General features: G+C 34.3%; 1 protein-coding gene across 2 annotated transcripts in view; it reads right to left on the bottom strand.

Annotated features, from left to right (window-relative positions):
* The window catches only part of Pls3_0 (plastin-3), a 35,015-nt gene that overhangs the window by 5,057 nt on the left and 6,352 nt on the right, over positions 1–23,606 (bottom strand). Inside the window, exon 1 of one of the 2 annotated variants that reach the window (XM_011195209.3) lies at positions 2,873–3,274. The exons of the other annotated variant lie outside the window; for it this stretch is intronic. Within the exon in view, the coding sequence (XP_011193511.2) occupies positions 2,873–2,950 (78 nt within the window). The 5' untranslated portion in view covers positions 2,951–3,274. Of the gene's footprint in view, positions 1–2,872; positions 3,275–23,606 lie in introns of those variants that run through there. 2 annotated transcript variants of the gene reach the window in all.

Below are 23,606 nucleotides of genomic sequence, written 5' to 3' on the forward strand. Positions count from 1 at the left end.
TTTTAAGATCAATTTACTGTCGATTTTTTCCCCAAAATCCAGAAAAAAATTTCCTGAGGTCGCCACTTCGTTAATTTTGAAAAAAAAGCTTCGATCAGGCCTAGAATTATCTATTTTTAGAACTAATTTTTCTTATCCAATTGATTTTAGAAGAATCTCTTAGAACTTATGATTGTCACCGCAAATACCTTTATTTGGAACTGGGTCAACACAAACAGCTATAACTTCGGAAATTATAAATTTTTTTCTTTCAAATTTTCGTGTAATTTCCAAATCACATTTTTAAAGAACACTGATTTTATTTCGAGACTCCTCCTCTTATTTATAATACTGTCCAACTTTATACTACATTCTTTGGATGTTGTAAGAGATTATACAAAACATTAACCAAGTTGAAAAACCGGGTGTCCCTCAAAAAAGTCCGAACCTTGAAAAAATTGTATCGGTCAACAACAAAGCAAATAGCTAAAGAAGCTTTTGGTATACCATACCATATGCTGGCGCCATAATATTATTATTTATCTATCTACAATTGTATGTATGAATGTATGGTATATTTCGAAAAGGCGCTTGGGCCATTCAGTGCAAGTAAACAAATAAATTATGCAAAAAAAAAGAAAACAAATTTCACAAAATAATAATCTTCAAACGTATTTGCAATTCTATTAAAAAATTAAAAAATAAGATTGCATACAATTGCTCTTCTTTGTTGTTTAGCGGCAGAGCATACCTTTGATTTTACTACTGAGTGCCGATTATCAGTAATAAAATATTATTTTCGGTTATCTAAATGCAATAAAGTTTATTTGGCGGCTGAGTTGTAGATGAAAGGTTAAAAATATATAACGCGTAATGTGTAAGAAATTATTTCTCAATAAAAAAAATTTAAGAAAATTTTAACATTAAGATTTTTGAGGTTAAACTATTTTGAGGTAAAGATATAAAACTAAAAATTTAAAGGAATTGTTAAATTTTCTAGCAATACAAAGAAAATATGCTGAAGGTATTTAAAATTATAAAAATAAAAAAATATATTTCATCTGATTGATGACAAAAAAAAATCATAAAATTAAACACAAAAAAATAAAATATCGATAACAATGCATATCGAAAAATTATCGAGCAAATATTCCAAAAATCGGCGAGCACAAATTTTGCAATTACATTCTTGAACACTTTGAGGCAATGAACAATTTAGATAAAGAAAACAACAACTATCACTACATAATTGATAATTAATTGGGGGGAAAATAAATACACACAATAATATTGATCACCTTGTTTCACAGTATAATCGAATGCAACACTGTCATGAGTATTTATAGCATATTTTGCAAACTGGGGAATTCACGTAGCAGGCTTCACATTGGCATTCAAGATAATTATGAATATTTCGTGCTGCTGAACGATAAGATAACGAAATTTGAAGTTTAAATGAAATTGAAAATAGTTTGAGAAATCACCTCCATGGAAATATAAATATAACTGAAGGTCTATATATTCGCGTATGAAAGAAAATGTAGTAATCCATCAGTTGTGATAATATGACTTTAATTATGTACACTAACTGTTTAGAAAAGACTCATTTCAAATACTTCGCAGCTCAGGTTATTACAAAAATAGTTTAGCGGTAAAGATAATGAATCACCGCTTTATACTATATGCAGAAGAATACCAAAAAAAATGCTCAGAACTTTCAACTGTTGTTTGAAATATGACTTTTAACTAACAACCGGCCGTTATATATTACAAAATCGTGCACTCAACACATACACACACACACATACACGAATACATTTGAATAATGAATAACATAATCGATAATGGATGTTGCAAAGGAAGTGATAACGAACACTATCTCAGCGATAAATTACGTGCGGTAGCACGAGTACAGTTATGTGCATAATAATAGAAACGAATATTGAAGAAATTGTTGACATTTTTTTTCGAAATTGATGCTTGAAAGTAAAAAAAAAAAACATAAATAAATTTAATATACAGTTGAACTTCCATAACAACTTGAACTTCTTTAACTCGAAGTTCTCCACAACTCGAACTCTTGAATTGGCAGCAGAAGTCAAATTTCATATAAATAACCTGCCGTAACTCGGAAGTCTCTCGAATTCTACGTTTTTTGTGGATTATGGTGATTCGAGTTAGGGAAGTTGTACTGCATTTTCGAATTTCATAAACTATTTTTGAGATCTCGATAAAATTATGAGTAAAATCACCACATATTTCCATTTCTAGGCACGCAACTGTAAATTTCGACATTTCGAAATTACAAAAAAAGGGTCATAAAAATACCGACGTTATTTATAACTAATAAAATATGGCGGGTAAGCGAGTGCTTTGTGGAAATTGCAGGGGGAAAATGACTCATAGCAGAAAAAAATTATATTAAATATATTCAAAACGTAGTCTTCAAATTAGTGAAAACAGTTATAAATCCTTGACAATTTTCTATGAAGTAGACAATCATCATAAAAATTCAAAGTTCATATTATTTTATAATTTCCAATGAAGTCCAATGAAGTCTAGTCTGTGGTAAACTGTTTTATAGCCTGCGGTTGGCGTTTATAAATTATTGTCTTTACCAATAAGCTATTTATTGCAGTATAAATTTGCTTTCAAAGGAAATAACGAAGCATAAAAGTTAATTAATACGACTTATCGATAAGTAATTTTCCTTCCTGGAAGAAATTAATGTGAATTAAATTACAGTTACTAAGCACACCAACAAAAATATAATTCATAAACTCTCAGCAAATAATTCGAAAAAAAAATAAAAAAATTTCGAATTTATCGACATTTCGTCTTTTTTTAAATTTCGGTTTCGAAGCATGTCCTTCACACTCCTGCCTAAACTTACACCGGGCAACAGTTCCTCCAATGTCTGCTGGTATTCCTCGAGCACTTGATGATGTTCCACGTCCAAAATATCCGCCATTTTATGCACTTTACACAAGTTATCGATTTTTTATACGTGTTAGTAAATACTAATAATGCTGACGTCACCAACACACTAAGCCTGGTATAAAATCACCAATTAATACACCAAAAAAGCACAAAAATACCGGCAAATTAGCATAAAACACAACAACAAACTAATTTGGTAGTTGTTGTAAATTTCTTATGAGGATTGCTTGACCGACCGCCTGACTTGAGTTGAAACAATTGCCGTCGTTTGATTGGCCACGATTCGAAAATGTGTAGAAAAGCGCTTTTGCGAATTCAACGGCAGACCAAATACTAAAACAGACTAACTGATTGATTTTAGCAACTAGGGTGTTGAAGTGCATGAAAAGTGTTCGATACCGAACACCAAAGTACCGAAGTCTTTAAGCGCGCTGCTGCTGATAACTAACACAGAACAAATGTGTTTTTATGAAGCCGATAATGATAAAGTGTTCGAGCAGTGTAGTGTGGGGCACTAATAATGCATATACAGTTAGCTATACACTTGTGCCTGTGTAGATATGTATTTAACAACCGCAGGTGTACACATTCTATCGCAGCACTAACGGAGTAGGTGGTGGGTGGTGGGGCGGTCAGTCCAAGTAATGGCACGTCGAAAATTTTTCGGTTTTTTTTCTCTATAGATTTCAATTAATTTATAGTAGTTTTCTGTTCTTGAACGCATACTCAAGTGTTTTAAGTTAGTAAGTGCTTACGCGCCGCGTTCGTCATCATGATTACCTTAAACGTAAGCATATTTGGGTTATGGAATTTGGATTGGTCATTTTGTAAAGATATGAAAATGTGGTTTTTTTTTGGCAAAATCCAATACAAACATACATACATATAGCTACATGTAGTACGTAGGGAGAAAACATTTTTAATATCATAAAATATGAACACATACGAGATAAGGTGAAATGAAAATTATGCTTACGTCATTACACTGCTTTCTGCAAAATTTTAATTAAACAGTAATCTAATTTTTAAGAATACATTTGAGAACTATAAAGCCTGTCTTTTATTTATTTAGCAACACTGGAAGTCAGCTGATAACAAGAATACAAAATAACGGTTCTTAACCTGTTTCTACGACAGTCCGATCTACTACATAACCGGAACGGACCCGGTTATAACAATTTGCCGATCCAAATAGGCTAAGATCGCCGAAAGGACAGCCCTAACCGTATGAGATCTGGGTTAAGGAGTTAGAACTAGTCAGGATTTTCAAAAATTCAATTTCAAAAGTTTCGAGTTTTAAAGACCTATTAACTGTCGATTTTTTCGGGAAAATCTAGAAAAAAAATTTCCTGAGGCCGCAATTTTGTTAATTTTTGGAAAAAACGAAAAAAACTTCGATTAGGAACAGGATTATCTATTTATAAAACAAATTTTTCTTATCCAATTGATTTTAGTTGAATATACAAGGACTTATGGTTGACACCGAAAGTACCTTTTTTGGAACTAGGCCAACAAAAACAGCTTTGGAAATTATATATTTTTTTTTTAAATTTTAATGACTTCAAGTCAGAACTTTGTGTAATAATGCTAAACTATTACTTTTGTAAAGTAACCATGATTTAATAGAAAAAATACTGAAAATTCTCAATTTTTCGTGTCTCTGACAACCCCTGACCCCTTAATGTATACCGCAGAGCCGGGTTAAAAAAATTCAAAACTAATTTATTTACAGAAAAACTGTCAAAATCTGACAACCAAAATTTTTCTGAAAGATATTTTTACATATTGTAAACAACAAACTAGGTCAATCAATTGCTATCAATTAAATAACCAATAATAAACTCCAATCGTTAAAAATTCAAAATTTTACTTTTAAAAGTAAAAATATCAAAGCTTTGTCCCACAACGCTTACCAACCACTGTATGCACACGTCGTGCGTATGCGCCAATTTCTATTTGTTCTTCATATCATATTGAGCACTATATACAATTGTGTTTAGATTACTTAATGCCTGTTTCGATTAAATTCTCTCCATTCGATTGATTTTTCCATCGTTTAAGTACCTGCTTCATCGCCACTTGCCACTTTGTACGTTTTAAGTATGAGTCGTAATTGATTTTAAATAAGCATTGTATCATCTTGTTCGATTTATTAGTAATTGGGCGAACTATCTTGTTAAATAAGTTGGGCTAAACTGCTATATCAGCGACATTTTGGCTGGTAAGCAATTTTGTCAGCAAAATTTTTTCGTACCGATAAGTGGCATAAGGCAGAACGGTCGGCCTTCGGAGGTGTTTGCTACTTATGAGTGTTTACACCATGCATGATTTGGTGGGGAATTTATTTTTTTTTTTTTCAAAATTTGATATGACTCATTCGAAATATAAAAAAAGTGAATTTGGAAGGTAATTATATCATAATCAATATAGAGAGCTGTATGTGTTCATGTGAAAGATAATTTGTATGGTAAATAAAAATTGTTTTAGAATGTCAGTCAGACACTGGGTTTCAAAGACAGAATTTAATGTAAATTTAAGTATCTTTGTGTTCTGAACAATTACTGTTTTTTTTTAATAATTCTGATGATATTTCATCCGTAGATCTACTATAAAACACTTAAAATTTAAAGATACCTATAGAATGTCGTCGAGCTTTATTTACTATAACAAGTAAGGAAAGGCTAAGTTCCGGTGCAACCAAACTTTTTATACTCTCGCAATTGATTGATCTAGTTTTTTTAAGATAACACACAATTTGTCCAATATATTCGGCATAAAGTCCAATAGAAAAACGAAAATCATCATATATAGTATATAGGCTGAGATAATACCTGAACCGATTTCACTCATTTTCACAACCAAGATACACTATATCCAAAACTATACATACGCTCACTTATTTTTACTAAGATATCACTTATATATGCCAACCGGAAGTTCGATAATCCGATTATAAGGTATATGGGAGCTAGGGGGTGTTATGACCCGATTTTAACTAATTTTGGTACAGAAACACAGTATTAGAAGAAAAATATTTCCTCTGAATTAAATTAAGATATCTGAGAGATTTACCGATATTTTCGGTGAAAAATTACCCTAAGGCACTGAGTTGTTCATTGCCGATATCCGGGGCAATAAAAAATTATAGTCAGAGTTCGACATTTTTTTCACAAGTGACGCCACAGATCATATACAGTATTTGTGTAAAGTTTTATTCCGCTATCTTCATTGGTTCCTGATGTATAATATTATAAGGTGAAGAATGAGATGGAAATCAAAATTGAGTTATATAGGAAGTAGTCGTGGTTGTGAAATGATTTCACCCATTTTCCTCACATGTCATCAGGTTGTCAAGAAAATACCGAATTTCATTGAAATTGGTCGAGAAGTTCCTGAGATATGGTTTTTGGCTACGTCCATTTTCCAATAATCTGGGTGCAGATTCCTTCTGTCATTTCTTCTCTAAAATTTAGTGTTTCTGGCGTTTTCCGTTAGTAAGTTAACGCACTGTTAGTAATGTTCAACCTAACATTTGTTTGGGAGGTGGGCGTGGTTATTATCCGATTTCAACTATTTTGTGTAAAAAATTTGTGTAATGGGGTGCGTAAGGGAAGTGACTGTAAAAGTGCAGTTTGGTTTATATAAGTAGCTTTATTGGTTTCAGTCTAGAAACTACATAATTTGTATACAATTTAGTCAAGTGATATAGTGAGTAGGACCACCTTCTCAAATAATATGTATCGATATTTTTAAGACAAACTTTTATCGATAACAGATATTAATTCCAACACGTGCAGATATTATTTACAAAAGTCTATTCACTATGAAAGAAAACTATAATTATAATTAAAAATTTACTATTTTTTTGTTTTTGAGCGCAAAAAAAGCTGGCACGTGTTTAAATATATTTAAAAATACAACAAAAACTATTTAAACGAAGCTCTCACTTCAGCTTACAGACAAAGGTGATGGCTCAGTTGGAAGTATTGACATTATTTGTCATCAAAGTGAGGAATGACGTTGGTTGGAAATTTATTTCAAACTTTTTTTGAGTAAAACAAAAGTCAATGTTTGACATGTGTAGACATTTAAATATTTATATAGTGACTAAAACCATGAGTATAATGACGAAGAAATGTCAGTGGACAAAAATATTTATAGACAATTAACTAAGTAAATCAATATATAATTCTAAGTCGAATATTGAACTTAATAATGTATTTTTTCTCTAAAAAAATTAAAAAAAAAAAATTTAAATATTTTTGTTTTCGTATTGATGCCCTTATTATAAAAAAGTCTAAATAAATACTACTGGATGATATATTTTCCACCAATTTCTCCAGAAATCCATAAATAAATTTAAGAAAAAAGTTCAACAACATTTATCGATTATCGCCGTACGTAAATAGCGGATCATTTGCCGAATGACATTCCGTTAGCGCATAAAATTGGCAAATTATTTTACAATGCGTCAGTGAAACAGGTAAATCAGACACGAGCAATAATTGCCGAACCAGTTCACCAACCAAGGAAACGCGCATTGCACTCGAAGAAACTACGCGCCGCTGATGTAACCAACGCCACCGCAGTGAAGCGTCCGCTAAATTTTCCTTTCTTTCGCTGACGAAGAAGTGTCTTCAAAAGTGACATAATTGCGACGCAACAACGACAATTACGGACGCGACGACATGCCAATGCCAGCAACATCATTATCATGTGTTAAGACAACAAAAACAAAAGTGACACAGCGCAACTACGGCAGCAGCAGCTACTACAACAACACTAGCAACAAGTGAAGTAGTAGACAAATGACGCTGACGAATGCAACATTTTCACTCGCAACGCAGGCAAAAACAACAACAAAAACACATGTGTACGCAATTCGCTTTTTTACCTGTCTAGTAGACTGGCTGAGATGCGTCGCACGACCGGTTGAGTGTTTAACTGACTGTTTGCTTTGTTGTTATTGTTGTTTGGCGGACAGCCAAACAGTTGGTCATAAATCGAAAGTGGTCAATTAATGTAGCGGCGTTTTTTTTCCTGCTACCAATTGTTGTTGTTATTGTTGCTTTGATCTATTTGTCAGCGTCAGTCATTATATACGTTTGTGGCTTCCACTTGTACAAATAATGACCGATGCGCTATGATCTACATACACTCTTTTCCCACTCTACCTTATTGCGGTTCGCTTTGGCGCCGCCGCATTTCGTAGCAATTTCACTTGCAAATTGTCTGCTCCAAGTGGTCTGTTGTTCATTATTATTACTAATTGTTTTCTTTTTGAAAAGAAAAACAGAAAAAAAAACTTCAAATAAATGCGAGAAAAATGTGTTTCAGGCGGAATCAAATTTTGTGCGAAAATTTCTGGTTTTCAGCTTTGAGCTGGTACACATGTGTTTGGAGAAAGTATTTTTGCGAATTTCACGAAATAAAAATGTGGATTGCAAAAATTAGAAAGAACAACCTTGTGGCAACCTTGAGAGATGTTGGTTGGTTGTCAAAAACAGTTGGGCTCTAAGGCACAGGTGGTTTTTAACATTTTTCTATTAGGAAAATAATATACAAAATTAATGCTTATTCTTTCAAAAATCCAACCAACAACAATAAATCATATTGGAGATTGTATGAGAGAACTCAATACTCATAAGTATTCTGTAATGGAATTCAAAATGTGGGCCAATGTCCATAGATACATCAGCTCTGGAGGTGAAGGTCTTCCTCTTCGGCTACCACCAGCGGGTACTAAATCGAGCGCTTTCAAAGCTGGAACCCTTTCATCCATTCGAATAACATGACCTAGCCAGCGTAGTCGCTGTCTTTTTATTCCCTACACTATGTCGAGGTCGTCGAATAACACATACAGCTCATCATTCCATCGTCTGTGGTATTCGCCGTTGCCTATGTTTTGAGGACCAGAAACTTCTAGTGCCGTATCATCGGATTTTGACATCGGCCACGCTTCTGCACCGTAAAGTAGGACGAAAATGATGAAGGACTTGTAGAGTTTGATTTTTGTTCGTCGAGAGAGGACTTTACTTTTCAATTGCCTACTCAGTCCAAAGTAGCACCTGTTGGTAAGTGTGATTCTGCGTTGGATTTTAAGGTTGACATTGTTATTTGTATTTTTAACGCTGGTTCCTAGGTATACGAAATTATCTAGAACTTCAAAGATATGACGTAGGAGCCAAGACGTGAATGCGCTAACTATTTGATAACATCTTGGATGAGCAAAATATGGCTTACTAAGCTTAAGAAGAGTCCTCGTCCTGATCTAGACCCGAAAGAGAGAGATACATAAGTTAAACCTAGTCCAACAAAGTGCCAATGCCAGAGGTTTCGAACTAACAAATATTCAGCACCTAGATTACGTTAAGCGATCAGCTGTGCAAGTATAGACTGCTTGGGAAAGTCTTAGTCTGCTTAGAATGAAGTGAAGTCACCATTCTTACTCATCAAAAAATATGACTTACTAAGCTTACGAAGAGTCCTCGTCCTGATCTAGACCCGAAAGAGAGAGATACATAAGTTAAACCTAGTCCAACAAAGTGCCAGAGGTTTCGAACTAACAAATATTCAGCACCTAGATTACGTTAAGCGACCAGCTGTGCAAGAATAGACTGCTTGGGAAAGTCCCAGTCTGCTAAGAATGAAGTGAAGTCACCATTCTTACTCATCATTCCTTCAAGTTTCATCGATTTCATGATCAAATTAAAACTCCGGAGTCTCCTTTTTGCAAGAGGATCACTAAGGACGACTGTGATTCTAAAAACTTGTGCTTTCAGAGGCGAAATGAAAAACGGGAAATTTATTTTACACTATTCTACGCAATCAATATTTTTGAATCCTAAGATGTACTCTGAACCATAATCTAACTGAAATATAATCTAACTCGATAAGAAAAACAAAACGATTAGTCAAGCAACATTATCGGATCCGATTGATTTGAGTATAGTTATGGATCGATTGTTTTTTGAAGCTTCTAATAAAAAAAAAATATCTTATTACCAGAGTGAAATAATGACCTAAAATAACATAAATAAAAGTAAAAATTATGCCATACAATTATGAAAATTGTGCAAACATTAGAAATATTGATTAAAAACAATAAATCGAAGAACTGAGCGCGTGTCTATATAGAAATATTAAGGTGTGCCCATATGTAGGTATGTATCAACGATAATATAATATCGTTAAATAACAAAGCAATAGATTAAAACTCTGTTCAAATACACATATCAGTGAACAAATGCAAGATAAGCAGCCTCAATTTTTATGACATAATTCAATTGCAGTCGGTATCATAAATTTCTTATATATATTGTACAATACGAGCTTATATAATCATATAAATACAGTTATTTTAGTCTACTAAAAATTGATTTCAGTTAAGGTTAAACAACACGTAATAATTATGCCTGAATTAGAGAGCGCCAAACGTCAATGAACTGTCAAAATTTTTGACAAGTTATGTTGTTGGAATATGAAGCAACGCAGTTCTTTCTACAACTTCGAGAGCATTTTAGAACTTGAAGTTAGGTGCTGAAGATAGGTAGAAAATATAAAAAATACGAACAATCAAATTTGTTTTTTGTTAAAAACTGTAGAACTGTCAAAAATATAGTTCAAAGTAGGAGAGTAACATCAACAAGTTACAAGTTTTTGGTTAAAAAAAATATATATTTTTTTTATTAAAAAAAAGAAGAAATACAACAAAAAATGCAAAATAACTTACTACCAATAAGCTACAACACCTGAATAAATCAGAATTTCCGCCAACGCAAAAAATACCGTAGCAAATTGCGTGGGTGGCCGACTGACTGGAATTACAAACTCGTGTACTTGAATATGAATCTTCAAAAATAAGAAAAATAATCGAAAACTATTCAATTTACTTATTGAGAAAGCGTGCAGAAAGCCATCCGCGCAAAATTAAGCGAGTTGGTAAAAAACACCGCAGAGAATGGAGAACCCACGCAGACGTACGAAATTCCAGCGTGCGAAGGAAGCGTTATAAATGAGTTTTTCTCACTTTATTTCTTAACTGTACATATAAAAATCGCGCGATTATCAACGCCACGCCCTTACTTGGCAGCTACACAAACTGACAGCTTCTTCTCTCATTCTCATTTTTCATTTTTTTTATTCCGCATGGTAACCCTTTTTGTGTGATTTATCGCAAAAATGCGTGAATGCACGCTTTAATGCAGTTATGCAGATTTTTTGCATCGCATTTTTTTATCTTTATTTCTCTTTTTAGAAGTGACAAAGTGAGCCACAACGAGTGATTCGCTGTTGTGTTCCGGCAAACCGCAAGTTGGACTTATCACAATTGGCACCACTGCTGTATACACAGTGTATATAGCAGTATATGTAGTAACGAGGTATGAGTCAGAGTCATTTGTGATTTTGCATAAGCGTGCAAAGTTATATATCAACAAATGGGAATTTATTTATTTAGCTGCCATAGTACATTTCTATTTTCATATACATGTGTGTGTGTGTGTGTGTATGTTTGTTTGTAGTGCGATCTGTTTTTATTACTACGAGTATATGGATTATTGTACAAAAGTCTAATGTTTACGGACAGAGACATGTGCGACAACACAGTTAGTCTAGAGAAAATTAATTAGAATTTATGTGTCGCTAATGGAGGAGAAGACGTTTTCACTGACCGCACAGTGTTATCGCGCTGATGAATTTAAAATTATAATTTTTTTCTTATAATAAAATTATTATTTTATTAAAATTATTATTTTGTACTTTTTGTTAAATTTTTGAGGTTAGATTGGATTAGAGATTAATAAATAATGTTTTTTTTTTCTAGTAAGATCCATATTTTGATCTCATATATAGTTCTTTTGATCCCCAATATTGACCTTTGTTACGCTATAATTCATGAAGCGAAAGCAGCCACTAGATATCGATGAAACGTCCTGAGCCCATCAGAAATCACCTAAGATACCACATTGGAGGAGCAATATGTTCTTCTTTGTTTAGATTCAGGCTGGTGTCCTATCCCCTCTACTATTTAAATTCAATATTTCGAAGCTCCCTCAAAAAAGGACAAAGAAACGTTGTTGGCAACTTAACAGGCCAGCCGCTCATAAACTATACAACCCCTATATGCAGCATGGCGCAGCTGGGGAAGCTTCAGACTTGACAGTATACCACTCTCCGGACAGCCACAGGTTGCATCTTGATGCGTCCGGTTGAGCACCTTCACATTGAGGACCGTAAGCTACATGTGAAGGAGCATAACGAAATGCACTGCAGACAGTTTCTGTTGGGATGCTTTCGAAGAAATTATGTCTGCAGCCATCCACTGGAAGCCCAACCGCCTCCCAGAGCCAGCTAGAGACCTTCCTAAAATACGTTGACGACATACAGGACTATAACGACCGGACTTTTCACAGAGAAGCCATTAACACATTCATCGACTTCCTCCCCGTGAATGGCGTACTTTGAGATAAAACACTACCCATCGCAGACACAAAGATCGACCTCACGAAACTAGAGTGACCCTCGTGCAACTTCGTTCTGGATAATGTAGCAGGATAAACACCTACCTATCCAGACTAGACTCCTAAACCTCAAGTTAGATGAGCAATCCTTTTTTTTGGTCCGACCCTGTCGAACCAGCTCGTTTCCTGGGCCGCCCGTTCGATGACAATTAATTTCGGCTTGCCGGTTCAGACAGGTTTGGATAACCGTTATAACAACAACAACAATCTGTTCTTATATTAGATTTACAAACGCGGAATAGTGAGTATAGAAGGACCAAGACAATTTTCTAAACATCTAAAGTATATAACACATTACGTTAATATGGAAGAGATTTCGTTGGTGAAGCCACGCAAAGCCTTTTGAAATTCGCAACAAGCGCAGGCATCCTAAAGGATGATTACTCCTCATTAACTTAATGACGGCACTCCATCTGGTATCGCAAAGGACCAAAACTGGTCTATGTTTAGCCTACCAGAATAACCTAACCTAACCTAACCTAAAGTATATAAATACCATATAGGATATAGTAAAACACGTTGTTCTTAATCTTGTGATTCGGCAGAAGTCTTATTACTAAAAACAAATATAATTTACTGAGCTACAGCGCCCTATCCCTCCAAAGATCAATTCTGAACAAAGAGTAGAAAAATATGACTTATTAAGACCTGACTCGGACGCCATAAAGAAGGATACTATTTACTGACCCTTGATCTAAGTGTCAGAAGCTTTCGACCTAACAATTATCCAGCACTGAAATAAGTTGTAAGTGTTCAGCTGTGCAATAGTAGACTGCTGGAGAATGGGGAAACTCCCAGTCTACTATGTACGAAGCGGAGTCACCCTTTCTTACTCAACAGCTCTGAAATTTTTAGCGAACTCACTATCAAATACCAAGTTTTTACACAGTGACTTAAGCTTCAAATCACTGTACAGCGGCGATTCCATGCTACAAGCCGACAGAGCTACTAATAAACAAAGAAAACTTATGTTTTACGTTATTTATGTGTACTTTGCTCCAACTAAACATTTACTACCGTTCCGCATATTTGTATGTATGCATGTGTGTATGAAAAACATATACTTGTAGTTATGGAACTCGCCGCTAATCACAGCAAATGTACAAAAGAAAGAAAAAAACACGCTGACACTTACTAATTGCAAGTGATAAATGTCGCGCAAGCGCAAGAAAAAAAAACCGTGTGTGTTCATGCTGCGTCATACATTGTTATCACGGTGTGGAAAAAAAAGTACAAAAAAACTGCAGATAAAATGCCAACATATGAGTGCTTCTACTTTGTATGTATTTATGTTTGCATTGGCTAGTGAAACCCCATTGCATTTACAAGATAAATACATAAACCTTAATCGCTACTTATTTTTAAACTTATAATATTTTTTTTTACTTATAAAATGTGAAATATATGTGGTTTTGCGAAAATTGTGCCTGATTTATCGTTAACTTTTGTTTTTTTTTTTTTTATTTTATTATTATTTATTTTTTTATTTGTTATTTCAATAAAGTTTTTTATATTTTTTTCATAAAATTCTTTTATATTTCTTTTATTTATTTATTTTTTTTTATTATATTCAATTTTTTATTATTTTTATTCGTTTTTTGTTCCTTTTTCTAAAATTGTTTTATATTTTTTTAAATAAAATCCTTTTATTTTTTTATATTTATTTATTAAAATTTTGTATTATATTTAATTTTTTTCCCAAATTATTTTATATTTCTTAATAAAATCCTTTTATATTTTTTACTAATTTTTTATACAATTTTTAATATTTTTTTCATTTTTTTGTATTATATTTAATTTTTTTTTATTTTTATTACATTTTTTTATTATTTTTTCACTACATTTCAATTGTATTCAACTTAATTTCATTTTTTATTTTATTTCATTACATTTTCTTTTATTATAAAATTTTATTTTCTTTCCCTTTTTATTTCATTTTATATAATTTTTATTATATTACTTTATACCTTTTCGCCACGTTGCCGCATGACTCGAGCGCACGTCGCAATGACTTATCAACTTCATTACTACCGCCTTTGTCGTCTTTGTCTTCATCGTCGTCTTCGTTTTTGCTTAGCTTGCAATGCAATCACCTCGATTTTGCTACAGCATTGTGTTGTTGCTGTTGTTTTGTTACCTTACACCGTCATGTCTCGGTTTACCTTGATTTATTAGCCCAATGTTTGCTCAAGTTTCGCTGATTTGTGCAATCAAAGTTGACAGAAATGAAAAAGAAAGCACAAAAAGAACGGAACAAACTATGTTCCAGTCGGCGCTGGCCAACAGGCGTGACATCACTTTCCCCATATATGCTACAGCTATTTATAAATTCCACTTCTAACTGCTTTTGCGCGGCGTTAACGATATGCATGTTTTTCATTTTATTTTATTTTTTGTATTTTTTTGCATTTTTCAAACTCGTTAAGAATTTGCCGCTATTCTCTTGTCTCTGTGCAGGCTGGCTTTTGTCTTGACTCTGGCGCTGTCTTTGCCGCGTTGCCAGCGAGTTTCGCATTTTTTCTCTCTGCGTTAACGTATCACCTTGCGTGTGTGCGCGCAAGAAAAACGCTAATTTGTTTACAATACGTTGAAGGTATTTGCCACCTCTGTGGCTTTTTTTTCCACTAAGTTCTTTTTGTTTTTGCTTTTGTGTGCCTTTCAAGTTTATTGGTAATGATTCAGTCAGCCCCACTTTACATGTCGAACGTTAATTCCGTATTACGACTGGAATTCTTTGTTAATGCCTTCGTAAATGTGAACGGCTTAAGCGCGCTGCGTACAATAATAACAATAAGTGAGTGAGTGTTGGAAAGCTCTTTGGCTCGGCAAAAAACAAATCAGGTCAAACCGTTTTTGATTGTCGCCAAGTCATGCAATTTGTTTTTGTTTGTTTTTGATTTCGACGGAAGGTGTCTTGTGGCTTTTAAAAATTATTTACTTTAAGAAGAAAATTTATGGAAATTCATAACCTCAAATTGAAGTATGATTTCGATATAAGACTTTGTTTACATATAAGTTTTAGTTAGTATAGGAAAATTTTGACACTAATATCTTCAAATATATGTACAATGGCTCACTAAATTTAGATCTTCAAAGTGGAAATTCGGGGAACATATTTTCCGACCACAGTTCTCTCTCTACAGATTTGTAGTAGGTTCAAGGCGATTTTCTACTAGAATCTTTTTTAGTCTACATGTGTTTCCCTCCGGGGAACAGCCTTACAACCTAACCTAACCTAATTATACAGATCAGAAAGTCTCCTAAACCTAGTGGTTTTAGGGTGTCTTAAAGTGGTTTAACCCCTTTTATTCTTTTTAAGCTTTTTTACTAGTCTCTACTTATTATTAACCCAAACGATTACCCTCCACCCGCCCAACCGACGCGTGGGGCGCAGTCCGCATACGAGCGGAATTTGCCGAGTCTAGAAAGGCAAGAGATTTCTAAGCGTCCGGTTCTCAAACTGCTCAGCTACAGAAAGAAACATTTCAACAGCTGAGATTTAAAAATTTATAAAAACAAAAAGTTAAAAATTTCTGAATATTATTTATTAAGAGAAGACAAAATAGTTTTTTTGATGCTAAATATTGAGTCAGATGGATCAAATGTGCTGGAATGCGAATTAAAATCATGACATATTCGGCAGAATGGTTCATTTAACTCAAAATTTGTTCTAGAAGATTTTAGAAATAATGGTCTAAACTGCCTGGATGAACGCAATGGGACATTAAACTTAATATCAGACAAAAGGAATGAACTACAAACTAAACCATTCAGAAGTTTTACTAGAAAAATTATACCTAGCATTTCTCTGCGACTAGTGAGTGTGGGAAGATTTATAAGTTTTAAACGACTAGTATACGGGGGAAGATTCAATCTTGAATCCCAATGTAAGTGGCCTAAAGCAAAAAGTAAAAATTGTTTTTGAACGGACTCAAGCTTATCAGAATGGGATTGATAGCTAGGATTCCATACCACAGAACCATACTCCAATATAGGCCTTACCAATGTTGTAAAAAGAATTTTAGTAATATACGGATCACTAAATTCTTTAGACCAACGTTTAACAAAGCTAAGAGCACCTTTAGCTTTTAAGACAATTGAATTTACATGAGAATTAAAATTTAGTTTAGGGTCCATATTAACTCCTAAATCAACAAAGCTAAAAACTTGCTCTAAACTGAAGTTATTTATTACATAGGGGGAAAGATCAACAGTTCTACGGGAAAAGCACATCGTTTTACATTTTTTAAGATTCAGTGGCATATCATTTTTGTGACACCAAGTAACTAAATTATTTAAATCCGATTGCAACTCAGTCCTTTCGTTATGAGAAGTATATGATTTAAAAAGTTTTACATCATCCGCATATAATAAAATTTCTGAAAACTTAATTACTGAAGGTATATCATTGATGAACAACAAGAACAGAATCGGGCCGAGATGACTACCCTGTGGAACCCCTGAAGTGACACTAATTGAATCGGATAAAGTATTATTAAATAAAACTTGTTGTTTTCTGTTAGTAAGATATGAGGATACCCATTCAAGAAGTCTTGGTTGAAAACCAAGAAGATTCAGTTTTTGCAAAAGAATTGAGTGGTTTACTCTATCGAATGCTTTACTAAAGTCTGTATATATAACATCAGTATTCTTATTATCCCTAAAACCCATTGACACATGGTTTACAAATTCAAGCAAGTTAGTTACTGTAGATTTCCCTTTACAAAATCCATGCTGAGAGAATGAAATTAAAGGAGAGATTAAGAAAGTTATTTGGTCAGTGACAATAGCTTCAAAAAGTTTGGGTATAGCTGACATTTTAGCTATCCCCCTATAGTTCTCAACAGATGATCTAACTCCACTTTTATGCAAAGGTAATATAAAAGAGTTTTTCCACATTGACGGAAAAATACCTTGTTTAAGAGATAGGTTAAAAAGCTTAGTTAAGGGCAGATAGATATATTTTGCGCAATTTTTAAGAAAGCTTGAGGGAATCATATCAGGGCCATATTTAAACGAATCTTTTAACGTAACTAAATAATTTAAGACATCTGTTTCAGAAATAATTGGTGTATTAATTACAGTACTCGGACATAACACTTGATGATATGGCACATTCATAGGGTAGTTTGAACAATAATTGGATTTGAAGAATTCTGCAAACATATTAGAAATAATATAATTGTCACATGACATTGTTGATTTATATTTCATCGCGGACGGAAAATTTGAAATCCTGCGTTTGGAGTTAACGAAACCATAAAACAATTTCGGATTACGAATAATATTATTTTTTACTTTGATTATGTAGTTTTTATAACATTTTTTGTTAAGTTATGAAAAAAAAAATTTAAATTGAAGGAAAAAACAGAATAGTAAATAATAATAAAAATTAAAATATGATATAATAGTAAATAGAAAAACAATAATAGTTATACTGAATTAGCCGAGATCACAACCAATATAATAGTGAGCAGTTTGAGAAGCACTGAGCCACTTAAAAATAACACGCAAACAGCTGTGAGCAAAAATGAAAGAAAAAAAGACGAATCAAAAGAAAAAGAGCAAATTAAAACAAAAACAATATGCAATCGCACAAACAATTGCAAAGTAGGAAATAAAATTGATAATTGATAACAACAACAAATGATTTAAAAGACTCGGCACCAGAATTTAAGAAAATAGTTAAAATACAATTAAAATTTTAAATATAACACAAAAGCAAATTAGCACAAATACTTAGCTTTAGATTACACTTATTAAAAGTAAACTTTCTTTAATTATATTAATAAATTTAAGCACAAATTCAAGAACCGAGAAAAAATTAAACTTCACAGTTTGACGTGTTGCCAGATTAAGCATTATGGAAATATAAATCAATGATTTCCGTCTAAAATTCCAAAAATTAAGAAAAGTTAAGTGTTTCTAAAACAAAGCTTGTGAAAGCGAAACGAAAGTAGTAGTTCGTTTATTATGCTCAAAAGCTCTTAGTGGGAAACTTGCAAAATCTGAATTGTATCTTCATTATCTTATTATGAAGTCTGCCTACTTAATAACGAAATAAGCCGGACTCTTCAAATACTATGTAATAAAGTCTCTTATTTGAGTTTTATAGAAAAAATTCAAATTCGAGTCTGTAGTTCCAAATAAGTAAGAAACAGGGTGGCTGGAAGAAGTAGATAGGTAAGATACTCGGAGTACAAAGGAGCCACCTACTGTCACTTGAAAGAATGAGGTTATGTCAATCGGGATTACAAAAGACCACGGGGTATTTTTTAAGAGGTATTTGGTCCCCCAGACCCGATTCTTAAACTTAAATACTGTTGCGCCTGAGAAAAGCGAGGTCGAATCATATCCATCTTCTTACTCCTTTAAAGCCCAGCAATTGCCAGTCTGAGGTTGAAACATCTTGGTTGTTGTTGCAACGGCTACCCAAACCTGCCTGAATCGGCTAGCATAATTTATTGTTATCGAATTTATATAACGGGAGACCCAGGAAAGGAGCTGTTTTGATAGTGTCGGCACCAAAGGAAGATGGCTGTTAGATGAGTGGGATTTAGAGGACGTGCAAAGAGGTGTTTAGTGTCACAAACAGAACATATATTGAGTATGTCGGGGTCCAGTCCATACCTGCTATAGTATAAAGAACGAAGTTGCGTAAGTCACACAACAGTCGGTTCTACGATATCGGAATTGACTCAGATTTTATTCGTTATTTCGGCGACCTAAACCTGTTTCGATCGGTAAGTTTTAGATTTTGAAACACCTTGGACGAAACCTTCGGCGAACCTAGCGAATTAGACTAGAATTGACATTAGCCGACTCAAGAATTTTTTAATAGATTCTAAGCGTTTTGGCAAATCGTGAGGATGTTTTCTGAACCAATATGAGCTTTTGATATCACAAAAGATTGTGCTCATACTGTCTAACGGAAAATTTCCTTCCTATGCGGAGATCTACCTAATAACCTAACCTAAGTGGAGTCCGACCAAGGGGTATCAACACAACAATATTCCTCGAAATTATTTGGAAAAATATTTTCTCCAGCTACAACAACAACCATGAAGTTAGAATTTTAATTTGATTAACACTGACTGGCAATCGCGTCAGGAGCTGTAAAACCTTACATTTATAAAGCAAACAATTGGGTTGTGGTGTCGCATAATTGAAATACATTTCTGATAAGATAAATTCGCTGCATTTAAAAAAAATTTAGTTATGAAGAAAACAACAACAACAAATGAAAAAGTTATGTTAACATTGTGGGAGTCAAAAATAACTCGGCGCCAAGTGAAAAACTTGAATGAATAAACAATTAACAATAAGGAATAGAGTAGGTCAATCAACGACTTACAACAACGCGGGGGTGGTAACTTCTAACGTAATGCGAGTGATATGCGCTGAATAAAACATACGAAATTTGCATGTAAAAACGACATCAAACTAGGGCAAATTGAAGAAGAAAAAAAAGTGAATTCAAAATAAACTTGAATGTTTACAAACAACTTCGAAATGAAACCGAAAGTCGAAATGACAAACGGTTAAAGTGGAGCTAATTTTAAAATGCGACGCGGCGCAAGCGAATATCACATAAGTCAGCTACAAAGCGGTTGAGTAAGGCACGTACATATACAGATATATACCAACAACAAAATGGCTAGAAACACCAGGCAGGTAAGTAGGTGGGTAGGCAGGCGGCGTGCTTTGGCAGCCAACTAGTTTCAACTACGACGTTTGCAATTCACAGCTCATGTCGAGAGACAGACAGACAGACAGACAGAATGACATAAAATTAAGTGACGAGCGAATTAAAATGCCACTCCTCGCCGCTGTACTTGCGCGCACACGCAGTTGACAGGCGCATCACGTTCCCATAGCGCAGGCGTAACACCAGCAGTGCGGTCACAATATAACAACAACAACAACAATTTGCATTTGACGCTGCGGGTGATTACACAAGTTCAACGGAGGCAACAACAACAACAATAAACATTAAAAATTTTTTAGTGCCAATTCCAGTGACACAAAAATCCAATTGACAGCAAGTAACAAATTCTTCAAATGAATGCGCGAGAAAAGAAGAAAAAAGCGACACAACAACAAAACAAGTATAAAACAACTGGCATGAATGTTGTTAACAAGCGCGTTGAACCAAACGAATACACATACATATACAGATAGGTACATATTTACACGCGTTACAAAGGTCCCCAAAAGCAAAGGGCTCCCACAAGTTGAACTACTAGGCGTTCGGTTCACTATTCTCTTATACACTATATACTGCATTGTTGTTGTTGTTGCTTTCTTTGTTTATTTGTTGTAGTCATTATCACCTCTTCGACCGTTTGCAGGCCAATAATGTGGCATATTGTGTTGCGCGTTGTTCGGTAATTGCGCTGAAAGCCAAATGGTCGCGCTTGAATGAAACAGCAACGGAAAGCTAGAGAACGAAGGTGCATACAAACACACACATACTATATATATGTACATTTGTATATTTGTTTTTTGGTGCGCAAGAATCCAGCACGCGACACAAGCGAAGCGCGAGTGCGCGCCAGGCGGCAGAGGAGCGTGTGAAAAGCGCAATAAACGAAATGTTTTGTGTATTTCATGTTTACAGCGTTGAGCAATTTGCTAAACAACGTATAGTACACAATGGGGTCAATCACGAGGACGGGTTCAATCACTGGCACGCAGCTGAAAAAGAAAAAGAGTATGACACAGCGGCTTAGCGCAGTGGTTGTTGTTGTTGTATGTTGGCGTGACAGGAAAAAGCAAGTGACATAAATTAGTTGAGAAAGGATGTAAATAGTTTTGCATTTGCATTTGCATATACTTCAGCAGGCAATTTGTGCACGCTCGTAAAAAATAAAGCTTAAATGTGTATTTCTTGTATAATGCAACTTGTAATTCATGCCAGTGACAGAAAATGACAAATATCAAAAAGTAAATATTACAAAACTTTCAAAGTAACACAACAACAAACAAAAATGGAACATAATGACAACTGAGAGGTTGCCAGTATTGCTCAATATAAAAAATACTTGAATTCAACATTATTTTACGACTGACTTATAAAAAATAATTTACATGATAAAATATTGATTTGCATATATAATACTTTTAGTATATATTTTATAGCACACGAGCAGAAGCCCTATCAATTGATCAGGGGAAACTTGTCACGATAAATACAACATATGAGAAGTAGTACGGTCAAATCAAATGTGTCAAAAGATATCTACAAGAGCCCCCATTCCGGTGACTCACTATATTAAACCGAATTCGCACACTAATCCAACAACAACTAATTCGTTTTTCAATAAGAGCGCTCAAGAAATGGTTTGAGATATCAATGGAATTCTTTATTCCTTTGAAAGTACATTCGATGAAATTATGTATGGAACTCTATTTCTTTCACATGGCCAGCACGGGCACGCTAGCCGAAGTCCAGACGCTGAACTCTATATTCGAAGGTTTTCAAGCATAAATCTGCCAATACTGCTATAATTTCGCGTTCGATATTCGTACGAAGTTCATCAATCTTGGCTTGTTGGCCTTGACCATAGACTTGACGCAAGCCCCACAGGAAATAGTCTAACGGCGTTAAATCGCACGCTCTAGGCGGACAATGGACTGGGTCATTTCGTGAGATAACACGTCCACCAAACATGGTTTTCAGTACATCGATTGTGACATTCGCTGTGTGGCTTGTGGGGTCTTCCTGTTGGAACCACATACTGTCCAAGTCCATATCATCCAATTCGGACCAAAAATATTCGGTTATCTTTTAGCGCTAGCGATTCCCGTTATTGATCATCACGGAAAAAGTACGGCCCAATGACTCATGCAGTAAGTGTTGATTGCTGCCTGACCAATAACGCATATTTTATTGACGATGACATTCAGCCAGAAATTAGCCTCCTCGCTTTTGGATCGTACTTGTGATCTAAACTGTTCATTTTGAAGGTTAGTTTAGAGTTATTTGATTATTACTAATTAAAAGAATATAATATTATTGCTCTGACTGCTCGGATTTATGGATCCCGGGGTTTGCAAGATTTGCAAAAGAGTGCAACACAATCAAAAATCAGACGCTTCGAAATTACTGCCCATGTATTAGTCATAACTTTGTCTCCAGATATTATTAGATTACTTATTTGAACATTTTAGATTATTCGTAGATCGGTTGTTGTTATTGTTGTAGTAGTTTGTTGCTGTTTTAATAAATTACAAGTCTAGTTGTCGTCGATATCATCTAATGCGGAGCCCAGAAAACGTGCTGTTTAGATAGGGTCGGACCAAAGAGAAAGGGGTGTTATTAGATGAGTTGGGTTCGTTGGGGATGCAAAGAGAGAAGTTTGTGGTCAATGATAGTCTCTTACCGCTCTTCATTCTTTTCGAACTATTTTTATATGGAATAATGTTCCACTACAAAGAAGGTTTCCAATTCTAGCTTATCTAGCAGATGTTTTTGTACAAGTTTGGGTTCTGGAAACCCATTACCGATTATTCCTCTGTATGCCGGTAGTCTATGATTTGCTAGTTTTTTCAAGTCATCACTCAAGTGACTGGTTTCCGTTTCTAAATAAACGTATGAAGGATTAAAACCTCACCAGCACTAATTTTATGAATGAATTTCACTTTCCAGCATTTAAAAGAAAAACAAGAAAATATCCAGTTGTCAGTGGTTATATATTTTGGCTTTAGGTGACTCATAATTTCCGGCATGACTTTTAGCTTGCTCATACGCTTCAAATTAATTTTCTAAGTAACTGTGCGCACATTGACAACGATTTATGGTATACATATGTATATATGTATGTAGGTATCTATTTGTCAACTAATACTTTTTGTCTTGCCGAGTTTCTCCAATCACTTTTACTCGACCGCGCATTAAGTGGCCTGAATTCCGCAAGCCACACACACACACACACGCAACATTACGCACTTCCAAACGCTGGCTTGCAACATAGTAACTGCCATATACACACTCACAAGTAAATATGCAAGTAAATAAAAAATATAAAAAATATGAATTCATACAATTTGCACAATTGAAGCAACCTCCCACCGACGCTTGCCAGCGTGTTGCTCTCTTTTGCGGTTAACCGCGTGTCAAGCAAAAGTAATAAACAAAAAAAATAAAAAATAACCGCGAACAAC

Source organism: Zeugodacus cucurbitae, chromosome 5, assembly GCF_028554725.1.
Source record: "Zeugodacus cucurbitae isolate PBARC_wt_2022May chromosome 5, idZeuCucr1.2, whole genome shotgun sequence".
In the NCBI taxonomy this organism is placed as follows: domain Eukaryota; kingdom Metazoa; phylum Arthropoda; class Insecta; order Diptera; family Tephritidae; genus Zeugodacus; species Zeugodacus cucurbitae.